Source organism: Dama dama, chromosome 27 (genome assembly GCF_033118175.1).
Source record: "Dama dama isolate Ldn47 chromosome 27, ASM3311817v1, whole genome shotgun sequence".
In the NCBI taxonomy this organism is placed as follows: Eukaryota; Metazoa; Chordata; class Mammalia; order Artiodactyla; family Cervidae; genus Dama; species Dama dama.
In genome coordinates, this window is record NC_083707.1 from 52,861,753 (window position 1) to 52,876,467 (window position 14,715).

A 14,715-nucleotide genomic window follows, 5' to 3' on the forward strand; every position below is an offset into this window, starting at 1 on the left:
AGGAGAAAGATGAACTGTAATATTACTGTTAATCATTAAATTCTCTTACATATTTAACATGTGTTCCCTTCGGAGCTTTTCACTTGTGAAAGAAATAATAAACACAGTTTGAATAAGTTCAAATCACTAAGATTTTTGAGTATTTATCAATTGCCAAGAACTGTGCAAAGCACTTAATGAACTATTAAAGTTTAGATGGGGAATATTCTTTCTTAAATTTTTTCCTAGAGTACATCTTTGATTTTCAAAGACTAGGCTACAGGTGCCTGTATTAAACCTATCAAAATATGTATCACAGTATATTGTAACTGCCTTTTCTCTTGTTTGTCTTTTCCATTAAACTACTAATATAAATGCCGAGAGTACAGACTTGATGTCTGCCATATTTACTCTGCTGTAATCTGATTGTCATGAGTACCTAACCTTTATACCTCAAACCTAGGAGGCAATTTAGTAGTATTTATTAGAATTATGATCAGTGTCCAGAAAATACCTCATTTCTTTAGAGATAAGATCATAGGAAGCATGGTGATATAAAAATCAGAATGTCAATTTCTTCATTTGCAACACACAATCTCTTAAAAAAATTTATATCAGGATAGCAAGTGCATTTTCTCTATAGTAGCTAACATCAGTTGGTTCTATTCAAGGCTGGAGTGTTTCAGTACTTTATTTCATTAAATCTTCTTCCTGCCATATGAGACCCTTACTATCTTTACCTTCATTCTGCACATGAGGAAACTTTGACATAGAGAGGATAAATCAGGTTTTAAGATTTCATATCTCATGAATATCTAATACAAATTTGAATGCTTTTCTTGATTACTTCCAGAGCTCAAGCTTTGATTCAACCAGTATTTGTAATGCCAGTTTAATTCATAGGTAAACTCAGAGAAGATAATTTGAGAAGGACACACAGCTAGTAAGTGGCAGAGCCTAGTATTAAACCAGACATGCACACTCCAGAGTCTGTGTGGCTTTACTCCAAACCACTGTCTCATTTCTTTAGTAATAAATACACTTTGCACATATGCAATAAACCATGGGTCAAGTACAATCCCATTCATGCTGAGCAAATCATGGCTCTAAATTGTTTATCCTGACAATTTCTCAGGAAAGGACTGCTACATTTATTTTCATCTCTAGTTAAATCAGAGTAATCTTTGGGCAAGACAGTTTTTGACATTTCATTTCCCTTTCTATTATTCTTGCATCTGCCTTGATTTTACCCCTTATTAATGATACCTAACGAGAAATATTTTGCCTTGTCATCCTGTTCATGGGTTCTCACAGCAAGAATACTGCAGTGGTTAGCCAATTCCTCCTCCAGTGAAATTAATTTTAGACATGAAACTAAAAGATGCTTGCTCCCTGGAAGGAAAGCTATGACAAACCTAGACAGCATATTCAAAAGCAGAGACATCACTTTACCAACAAAGATCTGTATAGTCAAAGCTATGATTTGTTCAGTAGTCACATACAGATGTGAGAGTTGGACCATAAAGAAGGCTTAGCACTAAAGATTTGATGCTTGCAAATTGTGGTGCTGGAGAAGACTCATGAGACCCTTGGACTGCAAGGACATCAAACCAGTCAGTTCTAAAGGAAATCAACCCTGAATATTCATTGGAAGGACTGTTGCTGAAGCTGAAGCTCCTATACTTTGGCCACCTGATGCGAAGACCCAACACATTGGAAAAGACCCCGATGCTGGGAAAGACTGAAGGCAAGAAAAGGGGGAGGCAGAGGCTGAGATGGTTAGAGAGCATCACCGACTCAATGGACATGAGTTTGATTTAACTCTGGGAGATAGTAAAGGACAGAGGAGCCTGTTGTGCTGCAGACTGTGACGTTGCAAACAGTCAGACATGACTTAGGAGAAATATATGAGGAAAAAAAGAAGCTTAAAGAAAAAAAAACATCTGTTAGAATAAAGATGTGTGATGTTGCAGTGCCTCTGGAGGGAATTCGGTATCCTCTTGTGCTTAAATTCTGTGAAAGTCAAATCAAACATGGAAATCACATCAGAGGCTGACACCAGGAAGAACTTGGGCATTAAGTGATGCACCATTTGAGGGTCTGTGGATCATGATATTAAGCCTTGTTTAAGTGGTGCATTTTACCATGCTGTGTGTTCTAACATAAAAGATGCTGATGGTCTGCCTTTTGAATTCTAGAGTCTCAAGTTCCTGACCAGCCAAGCTCTCTTCATGTGAGGCCCCAGACCAACTGCATCATCATGAGTTGGACCCCTCCCTTGAACCCAAACATTGTGGTGCGAGGTTACATCATCGGATATGGTGTCGGGAGCCCTTATGCTGAGACAGTACGTGTGGACAGTAAGCAGCGCTACTATTCCATCGAGAGGTTAGGTAAGTAGCTGTGAATTTTCTTCTCTTAAGGAAAAGAAATTATTTCTATTTAATTACTTTCTCTTTTGGAAAATTGCTCTTTGGAATTTGATTTCAATTGATTACATAACTTATCTTGTTATTATCCATAACTCTTTTTCTATCTATCTTTTATCAGTCTACTCACCTATCCTTCTGTACACATACATGCATTTTTTTTTTTTTTGTCTGGACTTTGAGTTGGGAAATTTTATCTAGACAGATACAGAGTAGTGGGTGATATGGTGTGTACCCAGCCTGTGTGTCATAAGAATACAAACAGTGCACTGGAACACTTTTTTTTTCTTTCTCCTCTGTCAATGGAGACTTCTAATCTTAACAATTCTTACAAAAAGAGTCAGCACATTTTTTTTTTCCTCACTAGAAAGTTACTGTTGACTTTTCTTTAACTTTGAATTATATCATCACATTATCTTTTATCCCAGTAGTATTTATAGATAAAACTTGGTGGCTTTCATGATAACAAGATTTTTTAAAAAAGAATTTTCAGTCAAGCCAGTAACTTGGAGCAGTCAAACTCCTCTCCACATATCATCCTGGTCCCTCTCAGTTCAAGTTATTTTACTGTGTTTTACCTCATTTTATTGAACATAATAATTCTAATGTGATGTTTCTGAATTCATTGAAAATTTGTTTATTCAGAGAGAGTTAACATATATAAAGTTTTCATACTCATTTTATATCCGATTTTCCATAAGGCCATAAGAGATTATATCATTAGCAGAGGGAAATAAAATGAATCTGTGTCATATGTAGGGTGCCAGGAAGTTAAACAGTTGTCATAAAGCAGAAGGCAAGTTGATTCCACCTGTTGATTTAACATGATATTATTTGCACTGAAGTACAGTGACCTTCTCAGTGGAAAGGCAACCTGATTGGATTGCTACATATTTGCAATGTCTCTCAGAAACGGAGCATTTGTGATGAGAAGCCTGATTTGAATTTGAATAGCTAAAATGCAGTAGCAAGGAAAGGCTTTGTCAGTGCTGGGGGAAATCTGCACTGACCCATTCTCTCAGTAATTGCTTCAAACACTAATAAGAGGAGCACCTTCTGCAAATCTGCACAATTTTAGTTAGCTTGGCATTTGGAAATAATATTCCCTCCGTCAGTCCCTGAGTTTGAATGCAGGGGCAATCACAAAATTCATATTTTATGGCCATCAAACCTGTGTCAGGGTTCTCTGATTTGTCCATTATTCAGTATACCACACCATCTCCGACAGTTCATCTTGATGCCGCGCACCGGAGGGAGAGAGGCCCGTGGCAGTGCACGGGCTTTCCGGCAGTGCGGTCGTGATGCCAACTCACAGTGAAGTCATGAAGGAAAGCTGCGCTGTTTCACCATATGCTTTTGATAACGGTGCTTCTTGTTACAGAGTTTCCAAGTCTAGTAAAGTTGAGGCATTTGAGAGATTAATACTGTGGCAGATCTTTGCAAAAGCTTAAAGAAGAGATCTTTCCATTGTTAAGATATGTTTTAAAGAGCTAGGAAAACTGATAAAGGTAAAAATGGAATAGGAACCTGTCTCAGTGACAGACAGACCTGCGTATGCACAGTAAAACTTATCTGGAGAGAGAAATTACACACATACAGCCACTCCCTTCCCCCCCCCCCCCCAACACATACATATGTTTCTAAATTCTGTTGAAACTTTTTACATAGTACCATGTCTTAACATAGGGCTTTCCTGGTGGCTCAGATGGTAAAGAATCTGCCTGCAATGCAGGAGACCTGGGTTCGATCCCTGGGTTGAGAATATCCCCTGGAGAAGGGAATGGCCACCCACTCTAGTATTGTTGCCTGGAGAATCCCATGGACAGAGGAGCCTGGTGGGCTCAGCCCATGGGGTCACAGAGTTGGACACGACTGAGTGACCAACACTTTCACTTTTCATGTCTTAACATAAAATGTAAAATAGTTGTTTAATCAGTATTGTTCCACTATCTCCATAGTTATACAAATAAACTGGTATTCTTTTAATATGGATTTCCATCATTTGGCCAAAATATACGTTAAACATAGCTGAAGTTCTAATTTTTATAGAGATAAAAGATTCATTCAAGTCTACATTTGAACTCTACAAAGAAACCATCAATGTTTTGTTTATTCAATTAAATATTAAAACAGGCATATCAGTTTTTATAGTATTTTTTCAAAAAGGTATTTAAAATGCAATTTTAAAGCTTTTAATCTAGACATTTTATATGAGGCTTCCCGGGTGACTCAGTGATAAAGAATCTGCCTGCCAAGCAGGAGACCTGGGTTTAATCCCTGCGTTGGGAAGATCCCCTGGAGAAGAAAATGGCAACCTGCTCCAGTATTCTTGCCTGGAGAATCCCATGGACAGAGGAGCCGGGCAGGCTCCAGTCCACAGTTTCGCAAGGAGTCGGACACGACTGAAGCGACTGAGCAGTTTTTATGTATGTATATATATACATATATATATGTTGCAAACAAACTGGCAAATTGGAATTACAAACGTGTTCTCAGAACAGAATTCACTCGTATGTAGGTGACTTACTGTAAAAGGCATGAAGATCAGAAAATAAGTATAAAACTGTTTCTATTTGCATATGATATACTCGTTAAATGGAAAATCTCAGAGGATCTACAAAACGACTGTTAATAGTAGAACAAATAGTTGGATTTAACAGGTCTTAAGACATCAAGGTTAATGTTCCAAAAGAGAGATCTGTTTGCCGCAAACAGCTGGAAAATAAATTTAAAGATACATGTCATGTATGTGTACATCTTTGTCTTTAAAGATACATATATAGATAGATAGATTTATAAGATAAAGATATATATGTATATCTTTAAATATATTTTCCAGCTGTTTGCTGCAAATAAATTGATTTCTGAATGACTGCTGCAACCTTTGTGTACCATTCTATGTTCAGATCCTGTGCTTCAAAAGCTAACAGCACTTCCTCAAGTAAAGAAAACTCTCCCATCTCCTGCATCTAAACCTACACTCACAACCCACTTTCCTATGCACTTGCCCCAGGCCCAAGCTGGTGATTGATCTTATCAAAGGGGCACGCCCCTCTACTGGTTGCCTTGGTAACTAGTGAGTCCACCTGACTCAACTTCCCTAAAACATATTCTTCCCCATCCCCCCACCCCCCAGCGACGTCCTGCCAGTCATCAGCAGCCAAGGGGTGGGGTGTTGTTCCAGGATCTTGCTTCAGACCTGTAAGCTCCCCTATCCTTCATCCGTTAAGCCATGGATGTCTCTGTTGCTGACTCTGGGCTCTTCAGTCTTGAAGCTGGGCAGGTACAGGGCTTGCAGGCCTGAAGGGTGCAGTCCAACAAGGATGTTAGTTGTAGGGTCTTCACAGATATCTGTTGTCACGTTGAGGTAGCTTTTACTATTATAGCTTTATAGGAGTGTTAACCATGAATGTTTGTTGAATTTTCATGAAATAATTTTCTGTCTTTTGAGATGGTCCTATATGTTTCCTCTGTAATCATTTCTATATTGTTAATCATATTGATTGATTTTTGAAAGGTAAATGCCCATTCTTATGTTGTAGGATTTAATTTGTTAATAGTTATTAAGGTGTGTTTTTTTTTTTTTTTTTGCCTGTATTCATAAAGTATACTGGTCTATGAGTTTCTGTTCATTTAGTGACTTTCCAGTTTTTTTTTAAACTAAGCTTATACCACTCATAAAATTATGTGAATTATTGCTGTTTCTGTAGCTGAAAAAGTTGTGTAAAATTGTTATTTCTTATTCCTTGAATATTTGATGAAATTCACTAACAAAACCACCTGTATCTGAGATTTCCTTTTAGGGAAGGATTTTGAAATAAATTAAATTTCTTTAACATATGCAGATATTTTTATAGTTTGAATTCTTTCTTGTACTGATTTTGGCAAGTTAATTTTTTCATGAAATTCATCTGTTTTATTTTGTCACATTTATTAGCCTAGAGTTGCTCACTCATGATATTCTCTTACTGTCTGGGGTTATCTATGGAATTGCTATTTTTACATTTTTGATACTAATGATTTATGTTCTCTCATTGGTGTCATTCTAGGTAGGGGTTTGTCAATTTTGTTGATCTTGTCAAAGAAAGAGACTTTAGCATCACTAATTGTTTCTATTATCTATTATTTCTTTCATATTTGCTCTTATCTTGACTATGTTCTTTCGTATACTGATTTCAGTCATAATTTGCACTTTTATTTGCAGTTTCTTAAAGTGAAATTTCATAATGTAGATATTTTAATCTATTAGTACTTCCCTAAGCACCACTTTCTTTGCATTTCACAATTTTTTGCATGTTATATATTTATTATCATTTAGTTTAAAATATATTCTGATTTTTCCTTGATTTCTTTTTGCTCTTTGACTTATTGTGTTGCTTGATTTTCCAATTTTCAGTTTGCCTAGATAGTTATTATTACTGGTTATTTTTATCATGATTAGAAAATATACTCTGTTTCACTATTTTTACATTTGCTTTATTTTTTATTGTTTTAGTTTTTAGCCAATTTTTATTCAAGTATAGGTAATTTAAAATGCATTAGTTTCAAGTGTAGACCAAAGTGATTCAGTTATCCACATATATATATATATATATATAATATTAATACATATCAGTTATCTGTCTATCAGTTCAGTCACTCAGTCGTGTCCAACTCTTTGCAACCCCATGAACCAAAGCAGGCCAGGCCTCCCTGTCCATCACCAACTCCCGGAGTCCACCCAAACCCGTGTGCATCGAGTCGGTGATGCCATCCAGCCATCTCATCCTCTGTAATCCCCTTCTCCTCCTGCCCCCAATCCCTCCCAGCATCAGGGTCTTTTCCAGTGAGTCAGCTCTTCGCATCAGGTGGCCAAAGTATTGGAGTTTCAGCTTCAACTTCAGTCCTTCCAATGAACACCCAGGACTGATCTCCTTTAGGATGGACTGGGTGGATCTCCTTGCAGTCCAAGGGACTCTTGGGACTCTGAAGAGTCTTCTCCAACACCACAGTTAAAAAGCATCAATTCTTCACCGCTCAGCTTTCTTTATAGTCCAACTCTCACATCCATACATGACCACTGGAAAAACCATAGCCTTGACTAGACAGACCTTGGTTGACAAAGTAATGTCTCTGCTTTTCAATATGCTGTCTAGGTTGGTTAAAACTTTCCTTCCAAGGAGTAAGTGTCTTTTAATTTCATGGCTGTAATCACCATCTGCAGTGATTTTGAAGCCCAGAAAAATAAAGTCTTCCACTGTTTCCCCATCTATTTGCCATGAAGTGATGAGGCCGGATGCCATGATCATAGTTTTCTGAATGTTGAGTTTTAAGGCAAATTTTTCACTCTCCTCTTTCACTTTCATCGAGAGGCTCTTTAGTTCTTCTTCACTTTTTGCCATAAGGGTGGTGTAATCTACATATCTGAGATAATTGATCTTTCTCCTGGCAATGTTGATTCCAGCTTGTGTTTCATCCAGCCCAGCATTTTGCTTGATGTACTTTGCATGTAAGTTAAATAATCAGGGTGACAATATACAGTCTTGATGCGCTTCTTTCCTGATTTGGAACCAGTCAGTTGTTCCAAGTCCAGTTCTAACTGGTGCTTCTTCACCTGCATACAAATTTCTCAGGAGGCAGGTCAGGTGGTCTGGTATTCCCATCTCTTTAAGAATTTTCCACAGTTTGTTGTGATCCACACAATCAAAGGCTTTGGCGTAGTCAAAAAAGCAGAAGTAGATATTTTTCTGGAACACTTTCACTTTTTCAATGATCAACAAATTTGGTGATTTGGTCTCTGGTTCCTCTGCCTTTTCTAATGCAGCTTGAAAATCTGGAAGTTCATGGTTCATGTACTGTTGAAGCCTGGCTTGGAGAAATTTGAGCATACTTTGCTAGCATGTAAGATGGGTGCAGTTGTGTGGTAGTTTGAGCATTCTTTGGCATTGTCTTTCTTAGGGACTGGAATGAAAACTGACCTTTTCCAGCCCTGTGGCCACTGCTGAGTTTTCCGAATTTGCTGGCATATTGAGTGCAGCACTTTTGCAACATCACCTTTTAGGGTTTGAAATAGCTCAACTGGAATTCCATCACCTCCTCTAGCTTTGTTTGTGGTGAAGCTTCCTAAGGCCCACTTGAGTTCACATTCCAGAATGTCTGGTTCTAGGTGAGTGATCACACCGTCGTGATTATCTGGGTCATGAAGATCTTTTTTGTACAGTTCTTCTGTATATTCTTGTCACCTCTTCTTAATATTTTCTGCTTCTGTTAGGTCCATACAATTTATGTCCTTTATTGTGCCCATCTTTGCATGAAATGTTCCCTTGGTATCTCTAATTTTCCTTAAGAGATCTCTAGTCTTTCCCATTCTGTTGTTTTCCTCTACTTCTTTGCATTGACCGCTGAGGAAGGCTTTCTTCCTGATTTAGCTATTCCTTGGAACTCTGCATTCAAATGGGTATATCTTTCCTTTTTTCTTTTGTTTTTGGCTTCTCTCCTTTTCACAGCTGTTTGTAAGGCCTCCTCAGCCAGCCATTTTGCCTTTTTGCATTTCTTTTTCTTGGGGATGGTCTTGATCCCTGTCTCCTGTACAATGTCACGAAGCTCTGTCCATAGTTCCTCAGGCACTCTATCAGATCTAGTCCCTTAAATCTATTTCTCACTTCCACTGTATAATCATAAGGGATTTGGTTTAGGTCATAACTAAATGGTCTAGTGGTTTTCCCTACTTTCTTCAATTTAAGTCTGAATTTGGCAATAAGGAATTCATGATCTGAGTCACAGTCAGCTCCCAGTCTTGTTTTTGCTTACTGTATACAGCTTATATTTGGCTGCAAAGAATATAATCAATCTGATTTCGGTTTTGACCATCTGGTGATGTCCATGTGTAGAGTCTTCTCTTGTGTTGTTGGAAGAGGGTGTTTGCTGTGACTAGTGCATTCTCTGGGCAAAACTCTATTAACCTTTGCCCTGCTTCATTCCGTACTCCAAGGCCAAATTTGCCTGTTACTCCAGGTATTTTCTGACTTGCTACTTTTGCATTCCATTCCCCTATAATGAAAAGGACATCTTTTTTGTGTGTTAGTTCTAGAAGGTCTTGTCAGTCTTCATAGAACCGTTCAATTTCAACTTCTTCAGCATTGCTGGTTGGGCATAGACTTGGATTACCATGATATTGAATGGTTAGCTTTGGAAACGAACAGAGATCATTCTGCCGTTTTTGAGAATGCATCTAAGTACTGCATTTCAGGACTCTTGTTGACTGTGATAGCTACTTCATTTCTTCTAAGGGGTTCCTGCCCACAGTAGTAGATATAATGGTCATCTGAGTTAAATTCACCCATTCCAGTCCATTTTAGTTCACTGATTCCTAAAATGTCAACGTTCACTCTTTCCATCTCCTGTTTGACCTCTTCCAACTTGCCTTGATTCATGCCTAACATTCATGCCTAACATTCCAGGTTCCTATGCAGCATTGCTCTTTACAGCATCAGCCCTTGCTTCTATCACCAGTCACATCAACAGCTGGGTGTTGTTTTTACTTTGGCTCCATCCCTTCATTCTTTCTGGAGTTTTTTCTACACTGATCTCTAGTAGCATATTGGGCACCTACCGACCTGGGGAGTTCCTCTTTCCATGTCCTATCTTTTTGCCTTTTCATACTGTTCATACTGAACAACATAGTGGCTGACATTCAATTCAGTGTGAAAGCCAGAAGTGTTAATGCCTGGATTCGGCTATAATGGAATGCTGATTGGAGAATTTTGAGTGGGAAAGTTAGATTCATTCAGCAGGAACCCTGCTTCCCAGAGAGGAGTGAGGAGAGAAAAGGTCATCTTATGAGATCATTACTCTGAATGAAGAATGGATTTTATTTATTTATTTATTTATTTATTTTTTGCTTAATGCCTTCTAAACCTACAGGCATTTTCTAGCAATGTTTAAGGGCAGCCTCAGGGTGATTCATTCATAATACATATCATTCTATTTGTAACTCTTTTCTCAGTTTTTACTCCCTGAAGTCCAAAGCAGATACATTGTCATATAGCTGGTGAGTTTTCTAAGGCTATGTGGAATCCATTACAATCATTACTTTGCCAGCAAAGGTCCATTACAATAGATGAATACTATTACGAAGCAAGAGAGGAAAAAGTCTTCTCAATAGAGTAATGAATACATACATACATACATACATACATACATATATATATATATATATATATAAAGGATTGTATGATTCATTCATTCCACCAGCATTAAACTCAAGAATTCAACCAAAAACTTCTCCTCTACCTTCTATGTTTTTTCTAGAAAATATTTTTTTGGTTTAGAACAATCTAGATCTCTCCTTAGGTTTCCATGTCAGTTGGTGTTTATAGACAAGTACTCAATGCATGTTTTCCAAGGACTTTACAAATACCAATCTATTCCTTCATCATCCCCATTATTTTAGTATCAAGTATCATCCCAATTTTATAAATAATGAAAGATAGCAAAAGAACTAAAGAAAACAAGAAAAGTTGAAGATAATCTTTTGATAAGGTTGAATTACATTAACACACTTGGATAAACATTATCAAGAACAGCAAAAATCAACCTGCTCACCATGGTTAAAGAAAGCTGGGATCAATTTTAAGCACGATTAGGACTTGCACTAGAATACATTACTTTAGGAAAGTTCTGTTTCATATAAGGTATACTTCCTACGGTATTCTGGCAAAGTTGAATCTCTTCAATTCAACAATAGAGTAATATGATCTAGTGAGATAGGACACAGTTCTAAAGATTCTGAGGATATACAAATTATAGCTTCAGATATGAGTCCCAGAGATCTGAGAGTTGTTATCTTGTGAACCAGATTCAGGGCTGACTTGGGGAGAAAAGAGAGAGAAACAGATGTCACAATATATTGTATTACTAAGCATTTGTACTTGTGGATTAGTATTTCTTCTTTTAGTTAAATCATTTTCCGTGGCATGTAATTTGAAGCTCTGTTATCAGGCACACAATTACTTAAGGATTGTTGTATCGTGTTGATGAATTAACTGCTTTAGCATTGATGAGCTATACGTCTTTATCAGTGGTAATATTCTTTGCTCTGAAATATGCTTTGTGTCTATTAATATAACAACTCCATCCTATTTTTAGTTTGTGTGTTGGCATGATATATATTTTTCCATTGCTATTTTACTTTCAAATTACTAGTGTCTTTAAAGTGAGTTTCTTATAGGCAGCAATATAGTTGGGTCTTACTTTGGTTTTGTTTGTTTGGTTATCCAATATAACAAACTCTGACTTTTAATTGAGGTGTTTGGGCCATTTTCATTTAATATGGATATTGACATGGCTAGGTTTATATCTACTGTCCTGCTATTTTTGTTTTATTTGTTATATTTGTTGACTTATCTGGTCTTTGTGTGTTCTCTTTCCTGCCATTTTGGGGAATTAATATTTTTAGCCATTTATCTTACATCCTTTGTGTACTGATTAGCTATAGCTATTTTGTTTCTCTAGTGATTGCTTTAGAATTTGTAGTATGTATCTTTAACATCTCTATTAACCTTATTGAAATATATACCACTTCACAGTACATTGCTATTACTTTTTCTTTCAACAATGACATCTCCTTCATGGTTAAAAATGTATTTTATATCTTAACGGTGTTTATCTAGATTTTCATCTGTTATTTTTCTTCCTGAAGCTTTTCCTTAATTTTTCTTGTAATGTAATTATGCCAGTATTTTTTTTTTAATTTTTGTACATCTAAAAACATTTTTATTTTTCCTTTGCTTTTTAAATACATTCCCACTAGAAATGGAATTCTAAACAATTTGTCCTTTCAGCATTTTTAATGTTATTTTTCTCTATCTCCTAAATTGCTATGTTTTCAATTAGACTCCTGCAGTCATTCATATCTTTGTACCTCTGTACATAATATGTCTTTTTTTATGGTTGCTTTGAAATGTTTGTCTTTGCCACTGATTTTACACAATTTTGTTATTATGTCTCTGTGTAGTTTTATGTTTCTTCTGGTTGGAATCTGTTGAAATTCTTGCATCAGTGGGTTTATTGGGTTCATTAAATTTGAAAAAAATTTTGGCCATTGGTTCTTCAAATAGTTTTGTTTTCCTCCCAACCTTACTCCTCTCAATTGGTACTTCCAATTACATATATGTTAATGGTGTTTTAGGTTGTATCACAGAGCTCACTGAGTCTGTTTGTTTTTTCATTGTTTTTACCCTATTTCATTTTGGATACTTTCTATTACTATATCCTTAAAGCCACTGTTTTCTTTCCTGAAGTGACTCATCTGATCTAAATCTTGTCCCATCCACTGTATTTTTCATATTACACTTGGCAGCACTCATCTCCATAGGATGGTTTGAGTCTTTTTTATATATTTATTCCATAGTTCAGTTAATATGCTGTCTTTCCTCTACCCTCTTAAACACGTGGAATATAGTTACAGTAACTCTTTACTCATTATTTCATCTATTTCATTGGTCTGTCTCTATTTCTAATTTTCCTTCTCCTTATGGAATGTATATTTCTACTTTTCTTCATGTTTGGTAGTTTTTGTGTGCTTTTTACATAATGCATTTATCCTGTGGGAAGTTGGAGATATTTATATATTTTTTTTTTAAATATTCTTAAGTTTTGTACTAGGATGCAATTAAGTTATTTGGAACAACTTTGATTCTCTTGAGACTTTTAAAATTGACACGGTTCAAGAACACACAGTGACGCAGGGCTAGTTTACCCTATAACCGAGGCAGTATTTTCTGAGTACTCTATTCAAAATCCTATGAATTACATGATTGTCCATCTGGCTTGTGGAAATCCAGTTTTTCCTAGCCCTGGGTAAACACCAAGGAATTTTTTCCCTTTTTACTGTTAGGTGGTTCTTTCTCAAGCCTTGGGAAATTTCGCCATATACACACTCTAAGTACTCAGATGGAGACAGGAGACAACCTCTATAGATGTCCGGAATTCTCCTTCTCTGCTGCTCTTGCCCACAAGCTCCAGTTGCTTTGGTCATCTCAGACTTCCAACTCCGTGTCTGCACTTCAGGGAGACCACTGGTCTCCTTCTGTATTTCTCCTTTCTCTTCTGCAGCCTTGGGAATTTTTCTGAGCAGTAAGTTGGGGGAATCAGTGGGCTCACTTTTTTTCTCTTCTCTGAGAGAGAAACCTGATCTGCCTGATGTCCAAAATAAGAAAACTTATTTCCTGTATTGTTTTTTTAAAATGGATCCAGGCAAAAGGGTACATCTCGTCCCTGTTAACCCATTTTGATCAGAAGTGGAAGTGCTTTAATAGATAATTAAATGATTATTTTATCGTTTCAGTATGCTGAAACTTTCATCTTTTCAAGAGCACCACTCTGCATTGTATCTGTTTCCTTATGTCTGTCACAAATCCCATCAAGAATGATTCCCAACTGTCATATTGTATCTTCGGAGAATAAATTTAACTTGAGTGCTCTTAGAAATAGGTCTCAGCCTGTGGAGATATGAACGTTTATAACTCCCAGAGTGCATTCTGAGTTCAGTGAATACAATGTAAATTATAATGCTAACCTCAGCATCACCCACCCACATCAAGAATAATCCCTTCATGCATGGAATATAGAAGTTTTGAGTTTATGACATGCAAGCATTTTAAATCAGAAAAATCAATGCACTTCAGCAGCCTCTAGAATAGTTGACATACATGAATAAAAAATGAATAAGCACTAGGTAGAGAACATTTTATTATTTTGAAATGAAGTACATTATAGGTGTTGGTTAACAATATTCTGCTTTCTGTTTTTTGAAGCAGAATGTAAGAATTATGAAGAATGATTTTTGACCTGAAGTTTGAGAAGTCTGATCACAAAAGTGCATTGACATAAGTCGTTTAATGATAAAGAAAATACAGAAGGAGGGTAGCTTTACCCCTTCTTTATCCATGATTCTCTTTTGTACAATGAAAGCAATAGGGAACATAAACTCCAGCTGTGTTTCAGACTGGAGGATCAGAATAGGTCATTGAAAATTTATATAGTGTGTGCTGTATAAGCCATTCTAGAAGAAGTCAACTTACTTTGTTATTATTATTTGGTAGCTTTGTTATTTACACAGGGAATTCATGTTTATCCTTAAGTTAATATCAGCAATTTTACAATATAATTTTGCCCTGAGAGTTGAAATGGATGTGATCTAAGATAGAGCTTACAGGAAATGTGAATGTCTATTGTTAATCTCAGTGTGATTATGTATACTTCTTATCTTGCTGTGAATCTTCTCCCTGTCAATACTATTTGCCTAGTATCTATATTCTAAATTCTG

The 14,715-nt window shown here is 36.5% G+C and overlaps 1 protein-coding gene across 1 annotated transcript in view; it reads left to right on the forward strand.

Annotated features, from left to right (window-relative positions):
• Positions 1–14,715, forward strand: part of DCC (DCC netrin 1 receptor) — a 1,105,239-nt gene that overhangs the window by 892,285 nt on the left and 198,239 nt on the right. The window contains exon 15 of the mRNA XM_061130661.1: positions 2,178–2,372. Coding sequence (XP_060986644.1) covers positions 2,178–2,372 — 195 coding nt within the window. The remainder of the gene's footprint in view (positions 1–2,177; positions 2,373–14,715) is intronic.